The sequence below is a fragment of the Lissotriton helveticus genome, chromosome 5_1 (assembly GCF_964261635.1).
Source record: "Lissotriton helveticus chromosome 5_1, aLisHel1.1, whole genome shotgun sequence".
Taxonomy (NCBI): domain Eukaryota; kingdom Metazoa; phylum Chordata; class Amphibia; order Caudata; family Salamandridae; genus Lissotriton; species Lissotriton helveticus.
Genome location: NC_136065.1, coordinates 1,298,034,613 through 1,298,058,526, shown reverse-complemented (window position 1 = coordinate 1,298,058,526; position 23,914 = coordinate 1,298,034,613). Strand labels below are relative to the sequence as shown.

At 40.8% G+C, this 23,914-nt stretch overlaps 1 protein-coding gene across 2 annotated transcripts in view; it reads left to right on the top strand.

The window, feature by feature from the left end:
• Positions 1–23,914, top strand: part of CD53 (CD53 molecule) — a 269,108-nt gene that overhangs the window by 98,479 nt on the left and 146,715 nt on the right. For both annotated transcript variants that reach the window (XM_078644132.1, XM_078644131.1), the window contains exon 2: positions 810–888. In XM_078644132.1, coding sequence (XP_078500258.1) covers positions 826–888 — 63 coding nt within the window. In that variant the 5' untranslated portion in view covers positions 810–825. The remainder of the gene's footprint in view (positions 1–809; positions 889–23,914) is intronic.

Genomic DNA, 23,914 nt, shown 5'->3' with positions numbered 1-23,914 from the left:
TAAACAATGACTTTTAAAACTTTTAAAATGTCGTAGCCTACACTCGGTTCATTTTGTATGTGTACATTACAGTTGAACACGGTTAAAGACTCAAACATACCTCACTCATCAATGTAAATACCAAACCTTTTACACAATTCCCATGGTGCAGGCTTAGATCATTTGTCAATGGAAAGGTTTTAAAATTAGCAAGTATTGTGAATGGGAAAAACCTGTTTATTGTGCAATATATCACATGTTCGCAGTACCTTAATGACTCGTGGGCAACATTGAACTATTTATGTGGCTGCTGGGAGGGAAAATTAGAAGAAGCTATTTGAGTTTACCTCTGAAATAAACATTCCTAACAAAACCCTTTATTGAAGATCCCAAAATGTGACATGCAGTAAGGAGGAAAAGCATTTTCTCCTAGTGAATGAATGAATGAATGAATACGTTCTTATAGAGCGCATGGATACCCTTAGGCATCCCAGCGCTATTAGACCTGAGTGCTACCCTAGACCCTCAGTTGAATAAAAGTGTCTTCAGTTGCAGCCACTGGGGCATGTGCACATGGTTAACATTTCCACTCACACCTGTTGCATCTCTGCCTGTGTTCAAACTGTGCTTTTCCTGTGAATGGCCATGTGCTTACAATTGATAAACTTGAAACAAACCAACGTTGTGACCCTTTGTTCTTCTATCTGCTTTATGTCCCAGAGCCCGCCTGGATAGTAATAGAATAGTGAGAAATTAAAAGCAGAAGGGTGCAGTGGTCAGTGGATGAAGGTATGTAACATTAACACACGCTCTCCCTATTGTAACCACAGGTCACCGCTTCCTAGAATGGCGCAGAAGTGCTTGGACGGGCTCAAATACACCTTATTTATATTCAACTTACTGTTTTGGGTGAGTTTATGTTCATGTGTATATTAATTCTCTTGCCCGTTTAGCATGTGTTCATACTTATGTTTGATATTGTGTTTACGCAGTGGGTATAATTTGGTGAAAACTGATTGTGTACATCCCACATGATATATTTTGAATTATTACGCAGAAAAATCATAAAAATGCAATGCACTGAGGCTGCTGAAGGGAAGAAACACGAGGTTGAGGAATTATTTAATATCCGTTCTCCTCGCTGTTCAATCACAATTAATACGTATGTGGGTTTTTTGTTCTTGTTTGTTGTGGGTACCCTAACCGATGGTATATTTGGTGTGAGATACAACTGAGCTCTCAAAATGCCTACATGGAAGACCCATAAAGGTATTTAGGTTCACATGTGGCTGCTACCTAACTTCTGGTTGATTAACCAGGGCGCAAAAGCAATCGTCATTGAGAAGTATGAGGTGTTGTGTATAAAAAAAACTATTTAACTGAGGATATAAAGAAATAAACGACACACGAGTTTAATAAAATGATGAATTATAAAAATAACAATTACAGACGCTGTTTGCATGCGTTTCCTGCACACATTCTGTTAAAAAGATTAAAGCCAAACCTATAGGTTTTGCCAGTGCTAAGGAAAAAAAAGTAGCAAAAGGCCTGCTTCCTGTATGAATGCATAAAGGAGATAAAGTATTTAATATGACTGATATTCTGATGATTGAGTGTACTTTTGAGATGTAGAATATCCCTCATGCATTCCAAATGAAGAACTTCCTAGTATGTGAATTGGTACACTGAACAGCCAATAGCGGGAGTTCAGAAAGAAATACTTCCCTTCGGAGAGCAGTACCTGGATCACTGACACAATATTAATATTAACAATATCGTGTAACACAAATATTGTGTTAAAAAAATAGTGTCCCTATCTTTATAATGGTAAGTACAAAACTATTGCCAAAAATATTATTTCACACTAATATCATTAAAAAACATTGTTTCCTTATATATATATATATATATATATATATATATATATATATATATATATATATATATATATATATAGTTTAAAGTAGTAAATCGTAAATATTTTAATACATTCAATTAATATAAAGGTTAAATAAATACATTTCACTAATATGTAATATTATATAAATATATATTTTTATAAACACAAATACATATACATGTGTGTATGTTGCAATATATATATATAATGTATCATAATTAATTAGTAAGAATATTTATTTTGCATTATATACTTTTTCTGTTGAATACTTTACATTTACAACTATATATATATATATATATATATATATATATATAAAATTATTCATAAATCCCAAGTGGGGATACTATTGTCTCCAAATCAAATTGATACCAAACTTTCTTGTATACAGGTTTGCTATCAATTTTATTTGGAGATGATAGTGTTCCCACTTGGGATTTATGATTTATGAATAATTTGAGTATTTGCATTATGTTATGAGGTGTTCACATTAGCATTTTCATGTGTGGTTTTTTGCAATTGCCCACTTGGGCTTTATTCTGGATAGACAGGCAATACTACATTCATACTCTGTATTGAGCCAGTATATTGTACATATAATGTATTGCGAGTTGTGTCCATAACGGGCAACTAAATTGTTATGTTTATATTAATTTTAATAATGTGATTTGTATTTTTTACATGCGCTTGATGCTGAATGTTGACTCCCACATTTTGTTTGTGTTGCTAAGAATCTGCCTCTGCTTAGCAGTATGTTATACAGTTTTTAGATGGAACCTGTACTGAAATGTTTCTCTGAGTCCTCTTTCTATTCCGATTACACACTTTTAAATGTGGCTTTTGTTATTGGGGCATGTTTACATGAGCAAGGCTGGCAGGCCGAAGCGCTTCGCATGAGCTGGGGATAAATTTGAATAAATCCAATTTATTGACAGTCCAGAGTGTGCGTGCTTTCGTTTCATTGGGAGAATGAAGAGAGGAATATTGAGCAGCTGGGTTCAGCGCCCGGTTTCACGTGACACCCCCATTGGGCAGTACAAAGCAGACATGTAGTATATATATTTACATGAAACATCAAAAATATTATCAACCCAGTACTAAAACAGTAAATAAATTACCAAACAAATAAAATATAAAAAAAATTAAAAAAGCAAAAAATAACATTTACAAAAAATATTAGAACATGTAAAAACTAATAAAAATATAAACAAATCTAAAATTAAAATTGTGAACAAATGTTACTAATAAATATATTTAACCAATATAAGGAAAAGTATTGGAGTCTGGGAATAATAGATATACTATTCCCACTCTAGTTAATACAACAGTAGAGAAAGTATAGGACTTTGGAGGGGTTAAATATAGTATTCCCAGTGCAATCAGGGCAACAAAAGGACAAGTGTTGGAGGGTAATATTTACTATTCCCACTCCAGTTTGTGCAACGGTAGGGCCAGTGGCGGCTCCTCCGCCTTAGCGGAGGAGCGTTGTTCGACTGCTTCACAGCAGTGAAGTAAAGGAAACATAAAATGATAATAACGACTGCTATTATCATTTTATGTTACTTCTGCTGCAGCAGCTTTCGGGGCAGGGCGGGGCTGCTCCGACTACAGAGGAGCTGGGGAGGAGTGGTTTCCCTACTCCTAATGCACATGACTTTTTGGCCTGCTCTCCCGGGCTGGCTAAACATTCATGCACCCATCGCATCTTCTCCATGCAGGCTGCATTACAGCCTGTGTGGAGAACATGCCCAGGCCCTCATTCCCTGGCTGAGCAGCGATCCACGGTGCTCAGACCAATCATAATGCTGCATTACAGCATTGTGATTGGCTATCGGGAGGCTGGGAGGGTGCTTCCGGCTGCTTGCTGCATCCTGCTGCAGACTGGAGACAGGAAGAAGAGGACCGAGGAGAGACGCGGGCTCTGCCGTCACTGGTAAGTGTTTTTAAAAAAAACATTTTTCATCACCCTACCTCCATGCCCCCGCCGCAACACCTGGGTCCGGTAGCAGCCGCTACTGAGTAGGGCAAGCATTGGACTTTTGGAGGGGTAAGATGTATTACTCTTACTCCAGTCGGTGCAATAATAGGGAAAGCATTGGACTTCAAAGGTATAAGATGTACTATTCCCATATCAGTCTATGCCATATTAGGAAAAGTGTTGGACTTCGGAGGGGTTAAATGTACTATTTCCAATCCAGAACAAGCAACAGTAGGTAAAGCATTAGATTTTGAAGCGGTTACATTTACTATTCACACTCCAGTCAATGCAACAGTAGAGAAAGTATTGGCCTTCATAGGGGTTAGATTTACTATTCCGACTCCAAACAGCACAACAGTAGGTTTAAGTGTTGAACTTCACAGTGGGTAGAGTTACTATTCTCATTCCAAACAACACAATATTAAAACAAAAGTGTTGGACTTCGAGGTGGTAAGATTTACTATTCCCTCTCCAGTTTGTGCAACAGTAGGAAAACTGTTGTATTTTTGAGGGGTTAAGTATACGATTCCCTCTCTAGTCTGTGCAACAGTTGGGAAAGCATTGGAATTGAAGGGGTTACATTTACTATTCCCATTCCAGTCTGTGCAACATTAGGGAAAGCGTTGGACTCGGAAGGGTAAGATTTATGATTCCCACTCCAGTCTGTGCAACAGTAGAGAAAGCGTTGGACTTCAAAGGGATTACATTTAATATTCCCAATCCAGTCTCCACAACAGTATGGAAAGTGTCTGGCCTTGGATTTCGGAGGGCTTAAATTGACTATTTCTACTCCAGTCTAACCAATAGCAGGTAAACTACTTCACCTCAAACACATTACATATTTGAATAACCTATTAATTTAGAAAAACTATAAAACTTTAATTTTAAACATTATTACTTCACATAAAAAATACATATATATATATATATATATATATATATATATATATCCTGTACACCGTTTGTCTCCAAACTCGCGCGTTCGTGCAACACAGCAAGCAGACTCCGGACACGGACCTCGAGGTGTATAAAAAGGTTTTATTTAGCAGAAAGAGTCACCGACGTTTCGGCTCAGCGGAGCCTTGATCATATATATATATATATATATATATATATATATATATATATATATATATATATATATATATATATATATATATATATATATATATATATATATATATATATATCAAAACAAAACCCTTTCAGGCATAGAGTGACGCATAAATTATGCAAAAATGAAGGAGAGAACTCTGGGTAGGTCTCATGAAATGAATAAAAGCAACCCCTGACACAGTGTTTCGCTCTAATTAGAGCTCTTCAGAGAGGTATAGCTTTGTCCAGACACAAGGGAGCACCCAGTATTAAGTCAAAACAAAACCCTTTCAGGCATAGAGTGACGCTTAAATTATGCAAAAAAGAAGGAGAGAACTCTGGGTAGGTCTCAGTTTAGGTGGAAAGCAGCTCCTGTTAGAGCACTCTCAACACCAGCAACACTCTAGATCTGCTCACCTCAAATGTCTGTTTTTCTATCAAAGTTTTTAAGCATAGGATTAGACAGTGCTATCCATGCTGAGATAGAAAATGACAAAGTCTTTCGCCATTTAAACAGCAAAGTCTTTAAGCATAGGACTAGTACAGTGCAGTCCTTGCCGAGCTGTCAAATAACAAAAGCCATTTATCACTCCAGGCACAATATTACAGCTTTGAATTGGTAAAATACCAATTCAAGCCAACCTGAAATGAATAAAAACAACCCCTGACACAGTGTTTCGCTCTAATTAGAGCTCTTCAGAGAGGTATAGCTTTCTCCAGACACAAGGGAGCACCCAGTATTAAGTCAAAACAAAACCCTCTCAGGCATAGAGTAACGCATAAATTATGCAAAAAAGAAGGAGAGAACTCTGGATAGGTCTCAGTTTAGGTGGAAAGCAGCTCCTGTTAGAGCACTCTCAACACCAGCGACACTCTAGATCTGCTCACCTCAAATGTCTGTTTTTCTATCAAAGTTTTTAAGCATAGGATTAGACAGTGCTATCCATGCCGAGATAGAAAATGACAAAGTCTTTCGCCATTTAAACAGCAAAGTCTTTAAGCATAGGACTAGTACAGTGCAGTCCTTACCGAGCTGTCAAATAACAATAGCCATTTATCACTCCAGGCACAATATTACAGCTTTGAATTGGTAAAATACCAATTCAAGCCAACCTGAAATGAATAAAAGCAACCCCTGACACAGTGTTTCGCTCTAATTAGAGCTCTTCAGAGAGGTATAGCTTTGTCCAGACACAAGGGAGCACCCAGTATTAAGTCAAAACAAAACCCTTTCAGGCATAGAGTGACGCATAAATTATGCAAAAAAGAAGGAGAGAACTCTGGGTAGGTCTCAGTTTAGGTGGAAAGCAGCTCCTGTTAGAGCACTCTCAACACCAGCGACACTCTAGATCTGCTCACCTCAAATGTCTGTTTTTCTATCAAAGTTTTTAAGCATAGGATTAGACAGTGCTATCCATGCCGAGATAGAAAATGACATAGGACTAGTACAGTGCAGTCCTTGCCGAGCTGTCAAATAACAAAAGCCATTTATCACTCCAGGCACAATATTACAGCTTTGAATTGGTATTGGTATTTTACCAGTGATGTGATGTGATGCTAATTCGCAATTTCGGGCCGCTATTTACCGAGAGGTCAGACCTCTCGGTAAATAGCAAAAACTTAGAAAAATGCTTTTAAAAGCATTTTTCTAAGTTGCATGTTGCACACACACATGTCCTTTGGACATGTGTGTGCGCAACACCAGTTTCAATTTGCATTTAAGGGGTGCTACAGGGTGTCCTTTGGACACCCCTGGCACCCTTTAAATCGCTATCTTATTTGCGAGTAGCAAATTGCTAATCGCAAATAAGGAATACTCCCCATTCATTCCTATGGGCCTTTTGGCCCATAGGAATGAATGGGGAGTTATTCCTTATTTGCGATTAGCAATTTGCTACTCGCAAATAAGGAATGTGTAGGAATCGCTCTTTATTTAGCAATTCCTACATGAATACCGTTTTGCAAGTCCTTAATAGCGATTCGCTATGAATCGCTATTAGGGGCTCGCAAAACGGCCCGTTGATGAATCAGGCTGTTTGTCATTTTCTATCTCGGCATGGATAGCACTGTCTAATCCTATGCTTAAAAACTTTGATAGAAAAACAGACATTTGAGGTGAGCAGATCTAGAGTGCCGCTGGAGTTGAGAGTGCTCTAACAGGATCTGCTTTCCACCTAAACTGAGACCTACCCAGAGTTCTCTCCTTCTTTTTTGCATAATTTATGCGTCACTCTATGCCTGAAAGGGTTTTGTTTTGACTTAATACTGGGTGCTCCCTTGTGTCTGGACAAAGCTATACCTCTCTGAAGAGCTCTAATTAGAGCGAAACACTGTGTCAGGGGTTGCTTTTATTCATTTCAGGTTGGCTTGAATTGGTATTTTACCAATTCAAAGCTGTAATATTGTGCCTGGAGTGATAAATGGCTTTTGTTATTTGACAGCTCGGCAAGGACTGCACTGTACTAGTCCTATGCTTAAAGACTTTGCTGTTTAAATGGCGAAAGACTTTGTCATTTTCTATCTCGGCATGGATAGCACTGTCTAATCCTATGCTTAAAAACTTTGATAGAAAAACAGACATTTGAGGTGAGCAGATCTAGAGTGTCGCTGGTGTTGAGAGTGCTCTAACAGGAGCTGCTTTCCACCTAAACTGAGACCTACCCAGAGTTCTCTCCTTCTTTTTTGCATAATTTATGCGTCACTCTATGCCTGAAAGGGGTTTGTTTTGACTTAATACTGGGTGCTCCCTTGTGTCTGGACAAAGCTATACCTCTCTGAAGAGCTCTAATTAGAGCGAAACACTGTGTCAGGGGTTGCTTTTATTCATTTCAGGTTGGCTTGAATTGGTATTTTACCAATTCAAAGCTGTAATATTGTGCCTGGAGTGATAAATGGCTTTTGTTATTTGACAGCTCGGCAAGGACTGCACTGTACTAGTCCTATGCTTAAAGACTTTGCTGTTTAAATGGCGAAAGACTTTGTCATTTTCTATCTCGGCATGGATAGCACTGTCTAATCCTATGCTTAAAAACTTTGATAGAAAAACAGACATTTGAGGTGAGCAGATCTAGAGTGTCGCTGGTGTTGAGAGTGCTCTAACAGGAGCTGCTTTCCACCTAAACTGAGACCTACCCAGAGTTCTCTCCTTCTTTTTTGCATAATTTATGCGTCACTCTATGCCTGAAAGGGTTTTGTTTTGACTTAATACTGGGTGCTCCCTTGTGTCTGGACAAAGCTATACTTCTCTGAAGAGCTCTAATTAGAGCGAAACACTGTGTCAGGGTTGCTTTTATTCATTTCAGGTTGGCTTGAATTGGTATTTTACCAATTCAAAGCTGTAATATTGTGCCTGGAGTGATAAATGGCTTTTGTTATTTGACAGCTCGGCAAGGACTGTACTAGTCCTATGCTTAAAGACTTTGCTGTTTAAATGGCGAAAGACTTTGTCATTTTCTATCTTGGCATGGATAGCACTGTCTAATCCTATGCTTAAAAACTTTGATAGAAAAACAGACATTTGAGGTGAGCAGATCTAGAGTGTCGCTGGTGTTGAGAGTGCTCTAACAGGAGCTGCTTTCCACCTAAACTGAGACCTACCCAGAGTTCTCTCCTTCTTTTTTGCATAATTTATGCGTCACTCTATGCCTGAAAGGGTTTTGTTTTGACTTAATACTGGGTGCTCCCTTGTGTCTGGACAAAGCTATACCTCTCTGAAGAGCTCTAATTAGAGCGAAACACTGTGTCAGGGGTTGCTTTTATTTATTTCAGGTTGGCTTGAATTGGTATTTTACCAATTCAAAGCTGTAATATTGTGCCTGGAGTGATAAATGGCTTTTGTTATTTGACAGCTCGGCAAGGACTGCACTGTACTAGTCCTATGCTTAAAGACTTTGCTGTTTAAATGGCGAAAGACTTTGTCATTTTCTATCTCGGCATGGATAGCACTGTCTAATCCTATGCTTAAAAACTTTGATAGAAAAACAGACATTTGAGGTGAGCAGATCTAGAGTGTCGCTGGTGTTGAGAGTGCTCTAACAGGAGCTGCTTTCCACCTAAACTGAGACCTACCCAGAGTTCTCTCCTTCTTTTTTGCATGATTTATGCGTCACTCTATGCCTGAAAGGGTTTTGTTTTGACTTAATACTGGGTGCTCCCTTGTGTCTGGACAAAGCTATACCTCTCTGAAGAGCTCTAATTAGAGCGAAACACTGTGTCAGGGGTTGCTTTTATTCATTTCAGGTTGGCTTGAATTGGTATTTTACCAATTCAAAGCTGTAATATTGTGCCTGGAGTGATAAATGGCTTTTGTTATTTGACAGCTCGGCAAGGACTGCACTGTACTAGTCCTATGCTTAAAGACTTTGCTGTTTAAATGGCGAAAGACTTTGTCATTTTCTATCTCGGCATGGATAGCACTGTCTAATCCTATGCTTAAAAACTTTGATAGAAAAACAGACATTTGAGGTGAGCAGATCTAGAGTGTCGCTGGTGTTGAGAGTGCTCTAACAGGAGCTGCTTTCCACCTAAACTGAGACCTATCCAGAGTTCTCTCCTTCTTTTTTGCATAATTTATGTGTCACTCTATGCCTGAAAGGGTTTTGTTTTGACTTAATACTGGGTGCTCCCTTGTGTCTGGACAAAGCTATACCTCTCTGAAGAGCTCTAATTAGAGCGAAACACTGTGTCAGGGGTTGCTTTTATTCATTTCAGGTTGGCTTGAATTGGTATTTTACCAATTCAAAGCTGTAATATTGTGCCTGGAGTGATAAATGGCTTTTGTTATTTGACAGCTCGGCAAGGACTGCACTGTACTAGTCCTATGCTTAAAGACTTTGCTGTTTAAATGGCGAAAGACTTTGTCATTTTCTATCTCGGCATGGATAGCACTGTCTAATCCTATGCTTAAAAACTTTGATAGAAAAACAGACATTTGAGGTGAGCAGATCCAGAGTGTCGCTGGTGTTGAGAGTGCTCTAACAGGAGCTGCTTTCCACCTAAACTGAGACCTACCCAGAGTTCTCTCCTTCTTTTTTGCATAATTTATGCGTCACTCTATGCCTGAAAGGGTTTTGTTTTGACTTAATACTGGGTGCTCCCTTGTGTCTGGACAAAGCTATACCTCTCTGAAGAGCTCTAATTAGAGCGAAACACTGTGTCAGGGGTTGCTTTTATTCATTTCAGGTTGGCTTGAATTGGTATTTTACCAATTCAAAGCTGTAATATTGTGCCTGGAGTGATAAATGGCTTTTGTTATTTGACAGCTCGGCAAGGACTGCACTGTACTAGTCCTATGCTTAAAGACTTTGCTGTTTAAATGGCGAAAGACTTTGTCATTTTCTATCTCGGCATGGATAGCACTGTCTAATCCTATGCTTAAAAACTTTGATAGAAAAACAGACATTTGAGGTGAGCAGATCTAGAGTGTCGCTGGTGTTGAGAGTGCTCTAACAGGAGCTGCTTTCCACCTAAACTGAGACCTATCCAGAGTTCTCTCCTTCTTTTTTGCATAATTTATGTGTCACTCTATGCCTGAAAGGGTTTTGTTTTGACTTAATACTGGGTGCTCCCTTGTGTCTGGACAAAGCTATACCTCTCTGAAGAGCTCTAATTAGAGCGAAACACTGTGTCAGGGGTTGCTTTTATTCATTTCAGGTTGGCTTGAATTGGTATTTTACCAATTCAAAGCTGTAATATTGTGCCTGGAGTGATAAATGGCTTTTGTTATTTGACAGCTCGGCAAGGACTGCACTATACTAGTCCTATGCTTAAAGACTTTGCTGTTTAAATGGCGAAAGACTTTGTCATTTTCTATCTCGGCATGGATAGCACTGTCTAATCCTATGCTTAAAAACTTTGATAGAAAAACAGACATTTGAGGTGAGCAGATCCAGAGTGTCGCTGGTGTTGAGAGTGCTCTAACAGGAGCTGCTTTCCACCTAAACTGAGACCTACCCAGAGTTCTCTCCTTCTTTTTTGCATAATTTATGCGTCACTCTATGCCTGAAAGGGTTTTGTTTTGACTTAATACTGGGTGCTCCCTTGTGTCTGGACAAAGCTATACCTCTCTGAAGAGCTCTAATTAGAGCGAAACACTGTGTCAGGGGTTGCTTTTATTCATTTCAGGTTGGCTTGAATTGATATTTTACCAATTCAAAGCTGTAATATTGTGCCTGGAGTGATAAATGGCTTTTGTTATTTGACAGCTCGGCAAGGACTGCACTGTACTAGTCCTATGCTTAAAGACTTTGCTGTTTAAATGGCGAAAGACTTTGTCATTTTCTATCTCGGCATGGATAGCACTGTCTAATCCTATGCTTAAAAACTTTGATAGAAAAACAGACATTTGAGGTGAGCAGATCTAGAGTGTCGCTGGTGTTGAGAGTGCTCTAACAGGAGCTGCTTTCCACCTAAACTGAGACCTACCCAGAGTTCTCTCCTTCTTTTTTGCATAATTTATGCGTCACTCTATGCCTGAAAGGGTTTTGTTTTGACTTAATACTGGGTGCTCCCTTGTGTCTGGACAAAGCTATACCTCTCTGAAGAGCTCTAATTAGAGCGAAACACTGTGTCAGGGGTTGCTTTTATTCATTTCAGGTTGGCTTGAATTGGTATTTTACCAATTCAAAGCTGTAATATTGTGCCTGGAGTGATAAATGGCTTTTGTTATTTGACAGCTCGGCAAGGACTGCACTGTACTAGTCCTATGCTTAAAGACTTTGCTGTTTAAATGGCGAAAGACTTTCAGCCTGATTCATCAAGCCGAATTGCGCTCGCAAAGGGCCAGATTCTGAGAATCTGGCCCTTTGCGAGCGCAATTTTTGCATTTGGGATTCATCATCCCAAATGCAAAAATCGGTAATTGCTAATTCGCTAAATTGCGAGGAATTACATTTAAGGAATCTCTATTTGAGATTCCTTAAATGCAATTCATCAACCATTTTAAAATTGCTAATTCGCAATTTCGGGCCGCTATTTACCGAGAGGTCAGACCTCTCGGTAAATAGCAAAAACTTAGAAAAATGCTTTTAAAAGCATTTTTCTAAGTTGCATGTTGCACACACACATGTCCTTTGGACATGTGTGTGCGCAACACCAGTTTCAATTTGCATTTAAGGGGTGCTACAGGGTGTCCTTTGGACACCCCTGGCACCCTTTAAATCGCTATCTTATTTGCGAGTAGCAAATTGCTAATCGCAAATAAGGAATACTCCCCATTCATTCCTATGGGCCTTTTGGCCCATAGGAATGAATGGGGAGTTATTCCTTATTTGCGATTAGCAATTTGCTACTCGCAAATAAGGAATGTGTAGGAATCGCTCTTTATTTAGCAATTCCTACATGAATACCGTTTTGCAAGTCCTTAATAGCGATTCGCTATGAATCGCTATTAGGGGCTCGCAAAACGGCCCGTTGATGAATCAGGCTGTTTGTCATTTTCTATCTCGGCATGGATAGCACTGTCTAATCCTATGCTTAAAAACTTTGATAGAAAAACAGACATTTGAGGTGAGCAGATCTAGAGTGCCGCTGGAGTTGAGAGTGCTCTAACAGGATCTGCTTTCCACCTAAACTGAGACCTACCCAGAGTTCTCTCCTTCTTTTTTGCATAATTTATGCGTCACTCTATGCCTGAAAGGGTTTTGTTTTGACTTAATACTGGGTGCTCCCTTGTGTCTGGACAAAGCTATACCTCTCTGAAGAGCTCTAATTAGAGCGAAACACTGTGTCAGGGGTTGCTTTTATTCATTTCAGGTTGGCTTGAATTGGTATTTTACCAATTCAAAGCTGTAATATTGTGCCTGGAGTGATAAATGGCTTTTGTTATTTGACAGCTCGGCAAGGACTGCACTGTACTAGTCCTATGCTTAAAGACTTTGCTGTTTAAATGGCGAAAGACTTTGTCATTTTCTATCTCGGCATGGATAGCACTGTCTAATCCTATGCTTAAAAACTTTGATAGAAAAACAGACATTTGAGGTGAGCAGATCTAGAGTGTCGCTGGTGTTGAGAGTGCTCTAACAGGAGCTGCTTTCCTCCTAAACTGAGACCTATCCAGAGTTCTCTCCTTCTTTTTTGCATAATTTATGTGTCACTCTATGCCTGAAAGGGTTTTGTTTTGACTTAATACTGGGTGCTCCCTTGTGTCTGGACAAAGCTATACCTCTCTGAAGAGCTCTAATTAGAGCGAAACACTGTGTCAGGGGTTGCTTTTAATAATTTCAGGTTGGCTTGAATTGGTATTTTACCAATTCAAAGCTGTAATATTGTGCCTGGAGTGATAAATGGCTTTTGTTATTTGACAGCTCGGCAAGGACTGCACTGTACTAGTCCTATGCTTAAAGACTTTGCTGTTTAAATGGCGAAAGACTTTCAGCCTGATTCATCAAGCCGAATTGCGCTCGCAAAGGGCCAGATTCTGAGAATCTGGCCCTTTGCGAGCGCAATTTTTGCATTTGGGATTCATCATCCCAAATGCAAAAATCGGTAATTGCTAATTCGCTAAATTGCGAGGAATTACATTTAAGGAATCTCTATTTGAGATTCCTTAAATGCAATTCATCAACCATTTTTAAATTGCTAATTCGCAATTTCGGGCCGCTATTTACCGAGAGGTCAGACCTCTCGGTAAATAGCAAAAACTTAGAAAAATGCTTTTAAAAGCATTTTTCTAAGTTGCATGTTGCACACACACATGTCCTTTGGACATGTGTGTGCGCAACACCAGTTTCAATTTGCATTTAAGGGGTGCTACAGGGTGTCCTTTGGACACCCCTGGCACCCTTTAAATCGCTATCTTATTTGCGAGTAGCAAATTGCTAATCGCAAATAAGGAATACTCCCCATTCATTCCTATGGGCCTTTTGGCCCATAGGAATGAATGGGGAGTTATTCCTTATTTGCGATTAGCAATTTGCTACTCGCAAATAAGGAATGTGTAGGAATCGCTATTTATTTAGCAATTCCTACATGAATACCGTTTTGCAAGTCCTTAATAGCGATTCGCTATGAATCGCTATTAGGGGCTCGCAAAACGGCCCGTTGATGAATCAGGCTGTTTGTCATTTTCTATCTCGGCATGGATAGCACTGTCTAATCCTATGCTTAAAAACTTTGATAGAAAAACAGACATTTGAGGTGAGCAGATCTAGAGTGTCGCTGGTGTTGAGAGTGCTCTAACAGGAGCTGCTTTCCACCTAAACTGAGACCTACCCAGAGTTCTCTCCTTCTTTTTTGCATAATTTATGCGTCACTCTATGCCTGAAAGGGTTTTGTTTTGACTTAATACTGGGTGCTCCCTTGTGTCTGGACAAAGCTATACCTCTCTGAAGAGCTCTAATTAGAGCGAAACACTGTGTCAGGGGTTGCTTTTATTCATTTCAGGTTGGCTTGAATTGGTATTTTACCAATTCAAAGCTGTAATATTGTGCCTGGAGTGATAAATGGCTTTTGTTATTTGACAGCTCGGCAAGGACTGCACTGTACTAGTCCTATGCTTAAAGACTTTGCTGTTTAAATGGCGAAAGACTTTCAGCCTGATTCATCAAGCCGAATTGCGCTCGCAAAGGGCCAGATTCTGAGAATCTGGCCCTTTGCGAGCGCAATTTTTGCATTTGGGATTCATCATCCCAAATGCAAAAATCGGTAATTGCTAATTCGCTAAATTGCGAGGAATTACATTTAAGGAATCTCTATTTCAGATTCCTTAAATGCAATTCATCAACCATTTTTAAATTGCTAATTCGCAATTTCGGGCCGCTATTTACCGAGAGGTCAGACCTCTCGGTAAATAGCAAAAACTTAGAAAAATGCTTTTAAAAGCATTTTTCTAAGTTGCATGTTGCACACACACATGTCCTTTGGACATGTGTGTGCGCAACACCAGTTTCAATTTGCATTTAAGGGGTGCTACAGGATGTCCTTTGGACACCCCTGGCACCCTTTAAATCGCTATCTTATTTGCGAGTAGCAAATTGCTAATCGCAAATAAGGAATACTCCCCATTCATTCCTATGGGCCTTTTGGCCCATAGGAATGAATGGGGAGTTATTCCTTATTTGCGATTAGCAATTTGCTACTCGCAAATAAGGAATGTGTAGGAATCGCTATTTATTTAGCAATTCCTACATGAATACCGTTTTGCAAGTCCTTAATAGCGATTCGCTATGAATCGCTATTAGGGGCTCGCAAAACGGCCCGTTGATGAATCAGGCTGTTTGTCATTTTCTATCTCGGCATGGATAGCACTGTCTAATCCTATGCTTAAAAACTTTGATAGAAAAACAGACATTTGAGGGGAGCAGATCTAGAGTGTCGCTGGTGTTGAGAGTGCTCTAACAGGAGCTGCTTTCCACCTAAACTGAGACCTACCCAGAGTTCTCTCCTTCTTTTTTGCATATATATATATATATATATATATATATATATATATATATATATATATATATATATATATATATATATTACCTACTGGCGGTCGGCAGTAGGTAGTTATAGTTAGGATCGTTTTCCATAGGAAATCCACAACATTCTATTGGGAATAACTTTGGCGCCGAATGAGGGATCTGCCTGTACTTTTCCTCAACTTTGCCTCGGTGTGCTCCGCTCCTTCCCTGAAAGTTTCGGGGGGATCCGTCAAGCGGGGGCCGAGATAAAAGGGGGGTCCCAAAACGTGTTTTCCCCATGTTAATTTCAATAGGGCGGCCGGCATGGATAGCACTGTCTAATCCTATGCTTAAAAACTTTGATAGAAAAACAGACATTTGAGGTGAGCAGATCTAGAGTGTCGCTGGTGTTGAGAGTGCTCTAACAGGAGCTGCTTTCCACCTAAACTGAGACCTACCCAGAGTTCTCTCCTTCTTTTTTGCATAATTTATGCGTCACTCTATGCCTGAAAGGGTTTTGTTTTGACTTAATACTGGGTGCTCCCTTGTGTCTGGACAAAGCTATACCTCTCTGAAGAGCTCTAATTAGAGCGAAACACTGTGTCAGGGGTTGCTTTTATTCATTTCAGGTTGGCTTGAATTGGTATTTTACCAATTCAAAGCTGTAATATTGTGCCTGGAGTGATAAATGGCTTTTGTTATTTGACAGCTCGGCAAGGACTGCACTGTACTAGTCCTATGCTTAAAGAGTTTGCTGTTTAAATGGCGAAAGACTTTGTCATTTTCTATCTCGGCATGGATAGTACTGTCTAATCCTATGCTTAAAAACTTTGATAGAAAAACAGACATTTGAGGTGAGCAGATCTAGAGTGTCGCTGGTGTTGAGAGTGCTCTAACAGGAGCTGCTTTCCACCTAAACTGAGACCTACCCAGAGTTCTCTCCTTCTTTTTTGCATAAAATATGTGTCACTCTATGCCTGAAAGGGTTTTGTTTTGACTTAATACTGGGTGCTCCCTTGTGTCTGGACAAAGCTATACCTCTCTGAAGAGCTCTAATTAGAGCAAAACACTGTGTCAGGGGTTGCTTTTATTCATTTCAGGTTGGCTTGAATTGGTATTTTACCAATTCAAAGCTGTAATATTGTGCCTGGAGTGATAAATGGCTTTTGTTATTTGACAGCTCGGCAAGGACTGCACTGTACTAGTCCTATGCTTAAAGAGTTTTCTGTTTAAATGGCGAAAGACTTTGTCATTTTCTATCTCGGCATGGATAGTACTGTCTAATCCTATGCTTAAAAACTTTGATAGAAAAACAGACATTTGAGGTGAGCAGATCTAGAGTGTCGCTGGTGTTGAGAGTGCTCTAACAGGAGCTGCTTTCCACCTAAACTGAGACCTACCCAGAGTTCTCTCCTTCTTTTTTGCATATATATATATATATATATATATATATATATATATATATATATATATATATATATTGGGAATAACTTTGGCGCCGAATGAGGGATCTGCCTGTACTTTTCCTCAACTTTGCCTAGCTGTGCTCCGCTCATTCCCTGAAAGTTTCGGGGGGATCCGTCAAGCGGGGGCCGAGATAAAAGGGGGTCCCAAAACGTGTTTCCCCCATGTTAATTTCAATAGGGCGGTTGGACTCACTTTTAGCCCGAACGGCTGAATGGATTTCCACCAAACTTGGCATAATTGTAGGGACTGGTACCCCGATGTGCCTTTGCTATGTCTCAAGATATATGCTCCAGTGGTTTTTACGACAATTAACTTAAAATATATATTGGGCTACATTGGGCTATATATATGTTAGAGCCCAAATGTAGCCCAATGTAGCCCAATGTTGCCCAAAGATGGCCACCAGAGACAAAAAAAAACAAATGTAGCCCAAATATCAGCCAGATGTAGCCCAACTATAGCCCAATGACAGAATGTCCCAGAGTGTTCTAAAGAACAACTAGAGCGCTAACATTCTTACTTATGACACAAGTATGGCACACCTGAAGTCATCTTGATTGGAATAAAGTGTTAACACTTAAAACATTTAATTTGCAAAGGAACAAAATGAGGGGGTTCATTTTGCCATAGAAAATATGATTAATGCTGAAGAAAGAAAAATTAGGGCACATTTTGAGTGACTTCTCAAATCCTCTTATATTTCATTAGAAAAATTCTGATATGCAGTCTCCCAAGATGGCCACCAGAGACAAAAGAGCCCAAATGTAGCCCAAATATCAGCCAGATGTAGCCCAACTATAGCCCAATGACAGAATGTCCCAGAGTGTTCTAAAGAACAACTAGAACGCTAACAGTCTTACTTATGACAAAAGTATGGCACACCTGAAGTCATCTTGATTGGAATAAAGTGGTAAGACTTAATACATTTAATTTGAAAAGGAACAAAATGAGGGGTTTCATTTTGCCATAGAAATTATATATATATATATATATATATATATTCACTGAAAAAACCATAGGTTATAGACCATATATAGTTAGGAATTAGCATTTACAAAACCTTGAAAATTCACTGAAAAAACCATAGGTTATAGACCATATATAGTTAGGAATTAGCATTTAAAAAACCTTATTTTACTCACACAAAACCATTGAAATTCCATATATAATTAGTTGCACTAACTATATATCGCGCACCCGCAATCCACTGCTGATGATGTCACATATTACATCATTCATGACATGGTCAGTGACATCACTGATGACATCACTGATGACATCTCAAATGACATCACTGATGACATCACTGATGACATCATCCAGTGACTGTGTGTTTCTGTAAAGTTTAAATATGTTTTACATATTGAAGAATGAGTAGATGTATAAGTGTCTGGACGAAGGATTTAGTAGGTGCATGACTGAATGTATGAGTGAGTGATTAAATGTGTCTCACTGAGTGCATGGGTTAGTGACTAAACTGTCTTAATGTGTGCATCATTATGTCTGTTGTTCTGTAAACTGCTGCATGTGTTGATCAGTAGCTATATGATTAACTATATGGGTTATTGATTGATTGTCCAAGTATTTGTATGGGAGACTGAGTGTGTGTGTGGCTGGCTGGGAGGTGTGTGACTCTCTGCAGATCAATGTGTACTTGTATCAATGATTGTATAAGAAAGTAAGTATGTGTTAATATATGTTTGAAAATGTAAGGTGCTCTATGTTTAACTGTATAGACAAGAAAATGGAAGTGTGATTGATTCTTTACAGGACTGACTAGGTGTGTGAGTAACTCCATGGATGAGTGGCAGAGTGTGAGTGTCTGTATAGGTGTATGAGTGCATATGATAGTGTTGTAAAGATGAGTGATTGTATGTATGAATGATTGTATGGGTGAATGAGTGAATGTGTGTGTAGACGTAGGAATCAGTGAGTGCGTATGTAGTAACTAGTATTGGTGTGTCAATGGTTTCAAAAATTATACTCTGTATTTAACACTGGGTGAAACAGAGGTTATATTAAAATGTGAGGAGATGCATTGTATTGTCACATGAATGATATCATCAGTGATGTGGTCATTGATGTCAAATGAGATGTCATCAGTGATGTCATCAGTGATGTCATTTGAGATGTCATCAGTGATGTCATCAGTGATGTCACTGACCATGTCAGGAATGATGTAATATGTGACATCATCAGAAGTGGATTGCGGGTGCGCGATATATAGTTAGTGCAACTAACTATATATGGAATTTCAATGGTTTTGTGTGAGTAAAATAAGGTTTTTTAAATGCTAATTCCTAACTATATATGGTCTATAACCTATGGTTTTTTCAGTGAATTTTCAAGGTTTTGTAAATGCTAATTCCTAACTATATATGGTCTATAACCTATGGTTTTTTCAGTGAATTTCAATGGTTTTTTAATAGCAAATATCATAAGCTGTCGAATGTCAAGTACGTGGTAAGTGAAAACATTTTCGTGTTTATGCACACTGATCTGCTTTGAATGGTGCCCCCCCCCTCATTTCTATTAGGAGTACTCTCTCTTTGCAGATAGTGAAAGGTAGTTAACGCAGGCCTTTGCCCCCGTTGTAATACGTCGTGCCTGCTTCTCTCTCCATTTGATTGATTGTTATCCAAGCATTTACTGTTTTAGAATTGGTTCTCTTTGGTTCATTCTCTATTTACAAACAGACACAGAGTCGCAATACTCTGTTTAGTCTTTGCAGATAACGAAAAATCGTGTAAAAAAAAAAGAAAAGGAATCGAGCAAAATCAGTAGGCCACTAATGGGATCTCTTTTTGACCTCGCTAAAATAGAAACATTAGGAACAACCCCTCATGACAAATACAAAACTAGTGAGATGAACTGAACTCCACACAATGATGGCTGCAAAACAGCTCGGCTCCGCCACCCACCCCGCCCAAAATAACGATAAAGAGCGGCTGCCATGATTGGTTGCGGAATGGCCACGACGGAGCTACGAAATGGTGGTGCTCTCATGCTAACCCCAGCTTCAGTCTGAAACATCCAGAAACACTGTAGACTACCAATTCGATCAGTTCCGGTAGCGCCCCAATGTAACCCGGTAGAGAAGAACTAGCCCTCCCCTCTTTGACTGATGGTTCTTGTTGCCTGTCCCTTCTGTTGTCATTTAACAGAACTATTTAGCCTGCTGAAAGGGGTTGTGTTCCGACCGCTGGTTGGTGAAGACATTTTGACTATATTCTGGACCTGCGTTGTCGCGTAATGCGTCATATGATGCGCTGCGTTAGCGCATCCGGAAGTCATCCGGGGCGCGACGCGCAGCGCGTAACGTAAGCATAACAAGTCATGTGACTTGTTAATAAAACTTTTCATTGGTTCATTTTACTTTTCTTATTCTAATGATGAAAGGCTTGGTCATATGACCTAAAAATTACGCTTTTTATTACTTCCGAACATTATTTTTTCTTAAATATATGTTATAATGTTCCAGGCTAATGTACTTTCCCGGAAAATGTACAACTGTCCTGCAAGTAAAATATATTCTTTTTTCGAGAAAAAGAGCGTTTCTTCGTCCCATGACGGAGCCGTTGAGCAAAAGAGGGTCGACCTGCTGTCTTAGTCGCCGATACGCCTGAATATGAGATTCTTATCGATCACTTTATGTTGCAGGAGTAGAAAACACAACAGCCCTTGACCATTTATCTTTACTGCGTTCCTGCGTATTATACCTTTTACCCTTCATGTAATTGGTCTGCTTTATTTCACTTGCCTTTTAATGATTCTAAAACAGTGACTATTATTAAAAACTTTACCAATGTATATACTACTACCATGTTTTCTTTTAAAAACCTTTATTGTGAAAATTTCATTATACAAATACGAGCCTATAACCACGTGGGCCGGCCACGGAGCAAACTGTAATCGTATATGATGAGTAGACATTTACACTGTAGAGGAACGTAACGGGCGGGCCATTAGGTTGCAAGAACTAAGGTGTCTAACAGTTGCGGAATCGGTGGACGTACATTTTATAATTAAAATACGACAGGGCCAGTTACAATAAAATTATCTAGATATACATTTGCGGGCAAGTACCATGGGTGACGTTAATTCGAACTTTCAATAGTACAGTAATCAATAACACATCAGAACTTAATATCAATAGGGATGTCGAAATATTCAATCAATTCTCGTCCCCGCCCGCCATATGCTTCAAAACTGCATACGTATCTCGTGATTTCAAGGTTCTGCAACCAGTACACAACAAGGAGTTACGAGTCCCATTTATTCCGGCGCCATTTTGGGCGAGGACGGGCAGGTCCAGGATATAGTCAAAATGTCTCTACCAACCATCGACTATGATGATGTTCATATGCTGTATTTATTAGAGTAACACTTATCTGTCCACATGAAATTAATTTGCCACAATCTAAACATGTCATTTTAATCTTTCCAAAGTTCTAAATATTTGGAACCATTTCCCTTGCCTCTGATGCTGTCAGTGCCACTTCTTTGATGAATGTACTGGCAGGTCGGGGGTTCTCCTCCAAATCTCTCTTTTATGCAGCACTATAATTAATTGGTGCCACCTCTCCATATGACGATGCATGGTATAGTTACCATAACTATATATTTTTTCGGTTCCTCTGGAGAGTACATCGTGGCAGATGAAGCGTGTAACGTACCGGGCATTTACCTTTTTTTGCATGTACAGGAAAGGAAAAAAAAAAATCGAGCGTCCGAGTTCTAAAGTGTCCCAGGGCCATTTTAGTAGACCAGGCCCAAATCCAAAGAACAAGCCGCCATTTTGAGAGTCCTGTTGCAGCCGCCTGTCGCTGTAGCATCAAGAGCAGCCGAAACTCAGCTGAATGGCAACTGAAACGGTAAAGGGGCGCCCCACTACAGCAGACGAGCCTCCACCTAGGAAGGCCCGTTCACGCCGCCTCCCCCCCCCCCCTTCGGGCACCCCACGCCGTTATTCGGAGCAGTATTGTAGGATGGCCACACCAGTGCGGCAACTTGCTAGACATCACCTCGGTGGTAACCGAATCTCAGCGCCTTGTGGTGTCTTCTATTCAGAAAACATTGTTGTGCTGCCTTCGACCTATTCGCCGCAAGTGCGCACGCAACTCAGCTGCATAGCTTGCTAGACACCACCTCGGTGCCATCCGGATCTTGGAATCTCAGCGCCTTTTGGTGTCTTCTCTTCAGAAAATATTGTTGCGCTGCCTTTGGCCCAATTCGCACATCGGTCCGCTACTGACGCCATCTCACAGGCTAATGGGGCGCCCCACGCCGAGTTTCAGCATTGTAGGATGACCACACCAGTACAGCAACTTGCTAGACATCACCTCGGTGCCATCCGGATCTTCGCATCTCAACGCCTAGTGGTATCTTCCATACAGAAAATATTGTTGCGCTGCCTTTGGCCCCATTCGCACATCGGTCCGCTACTGACACCATCTCACAGGCCAACAGGGCGCCCCACGCTGACTTTCAGCATTGTAGGATAGCCACACCAGTGCACCTTACTAGACACCACCTCGGTGCCATCCGGATCTTGGCATCTCAGCGCCTTGTGGTGTCTTCTAGTCAGAAAATATTGTTGCGCTGCCTTTGGCCCCATTCGCACATTGGTCCGCTACTGACGCCATCTCACAGGCCAACAGGGCCACCCCACGCCGACTTTTACCATTGTAGGATGGCCACACCAGTGCCACAACTTGCTAGACACCACCTCGGTGCCATCCGGATCTTGGCATCTCAGCGCCTTGTGGTGTCTTCTATTCAGAAAATATTGTTGCGCTGCCTTTGGCCCCATTCGCACATCGGTCCGCTACTGAGGCCATCTCACAGGCCAACGGGGCGCCCCACGCCGACTTTCAACATTGTAGGATGGCCACACCAGTGCGACAACTTGCTAGACACCACCTCGGTGCCATCCGGATCTTGGCGCGTTGTGCTGCCTTCGGCCTATTCGCACATCGGTCCGCTACTGACGCGAACTCACAGGCCAACAGGGCGCCCCACGCCGACTTTCAGCATTGTAGGATGGCCACACCAGTGCTGCAACTTGCTGGACACCACCTCGGTGCCATCCGGATCTTGGCGCGTTGTGTTGCCTTCGGCCCATTCGCACATCGGTCCGCTACTGACGCCGCCTCACTTGCCAACGTATTTTCTCCGCATATTATACCCTATGCCGCATAACAGGTCATGTGACTTGTTTATAAAACTTTTCATTGGTTCATTTTACTTTTGGTTTCCTAATGATGGAAGGCTTGATCATATGACCTAAAAACAACACTTTTCATTGGATGAAAACTTTTTTTTTTCCCGAACGATGAAAGCCCCACCTTGTTTCTGGATGTTTCAGACTGAAGCTGGCGTCACCATGAAAGCACCACCATCTCGTGGCTCCGTCGTAGTCATTCCGCGAGCAATCATGGCAGCCGCTCCCCACCAGAAGCCTGCAGGAGTCGGGGGCCCCCAAAACTTTTGATGAATCCTCAAGGCGGAGGGGACGCTTTCGAGAATGGGGTCCAAGACCTAGCAGACAAGCGTCCGATTTCCAAGGTGTCCCAGGGCCATTTCAGTGGACCAGGCCCAAAAAGGAAACAGCCTGCCGCCATTTTGAGAGTCCTGTGACAGCCGCCTATCGCTGCACCGCAAGAGTGGACGCAACTCAGCTGAATTGCGGCTTTTGACACAGTGGACCAAAAGCGGACGGAATGGCAACTGAAACGGTAAAGGGGCGCCCCACTACAACAGACGAGACTCCACCTGGAGAGGCCCGTTCACGCCGCCTCCCCCGGGGCGCCCCACGCCGTTATTCGGAGCAGCATTGTAGGATACCAAAACCAGTGCGGCAACTTACTGGACATCACCTTGGTGCCATCGTTCTGCTGCCTTGGAACTATTCGCACAACAGTTTGCTACTGATGACCCACCCCCCGCGACGCCCCACGCCGGATTCCGAAATCAGTGAAATCTGGACGTTGTGCTGCGTTGGGACTATTCGCACAGCCGACCGCTACTTCGTTGTTTTTCCCTAAAAATGTTTATATGTTATTACTGTTTTTGTTTTCTTGTATATATTTATAAGTTATTAAAGTTTTATAA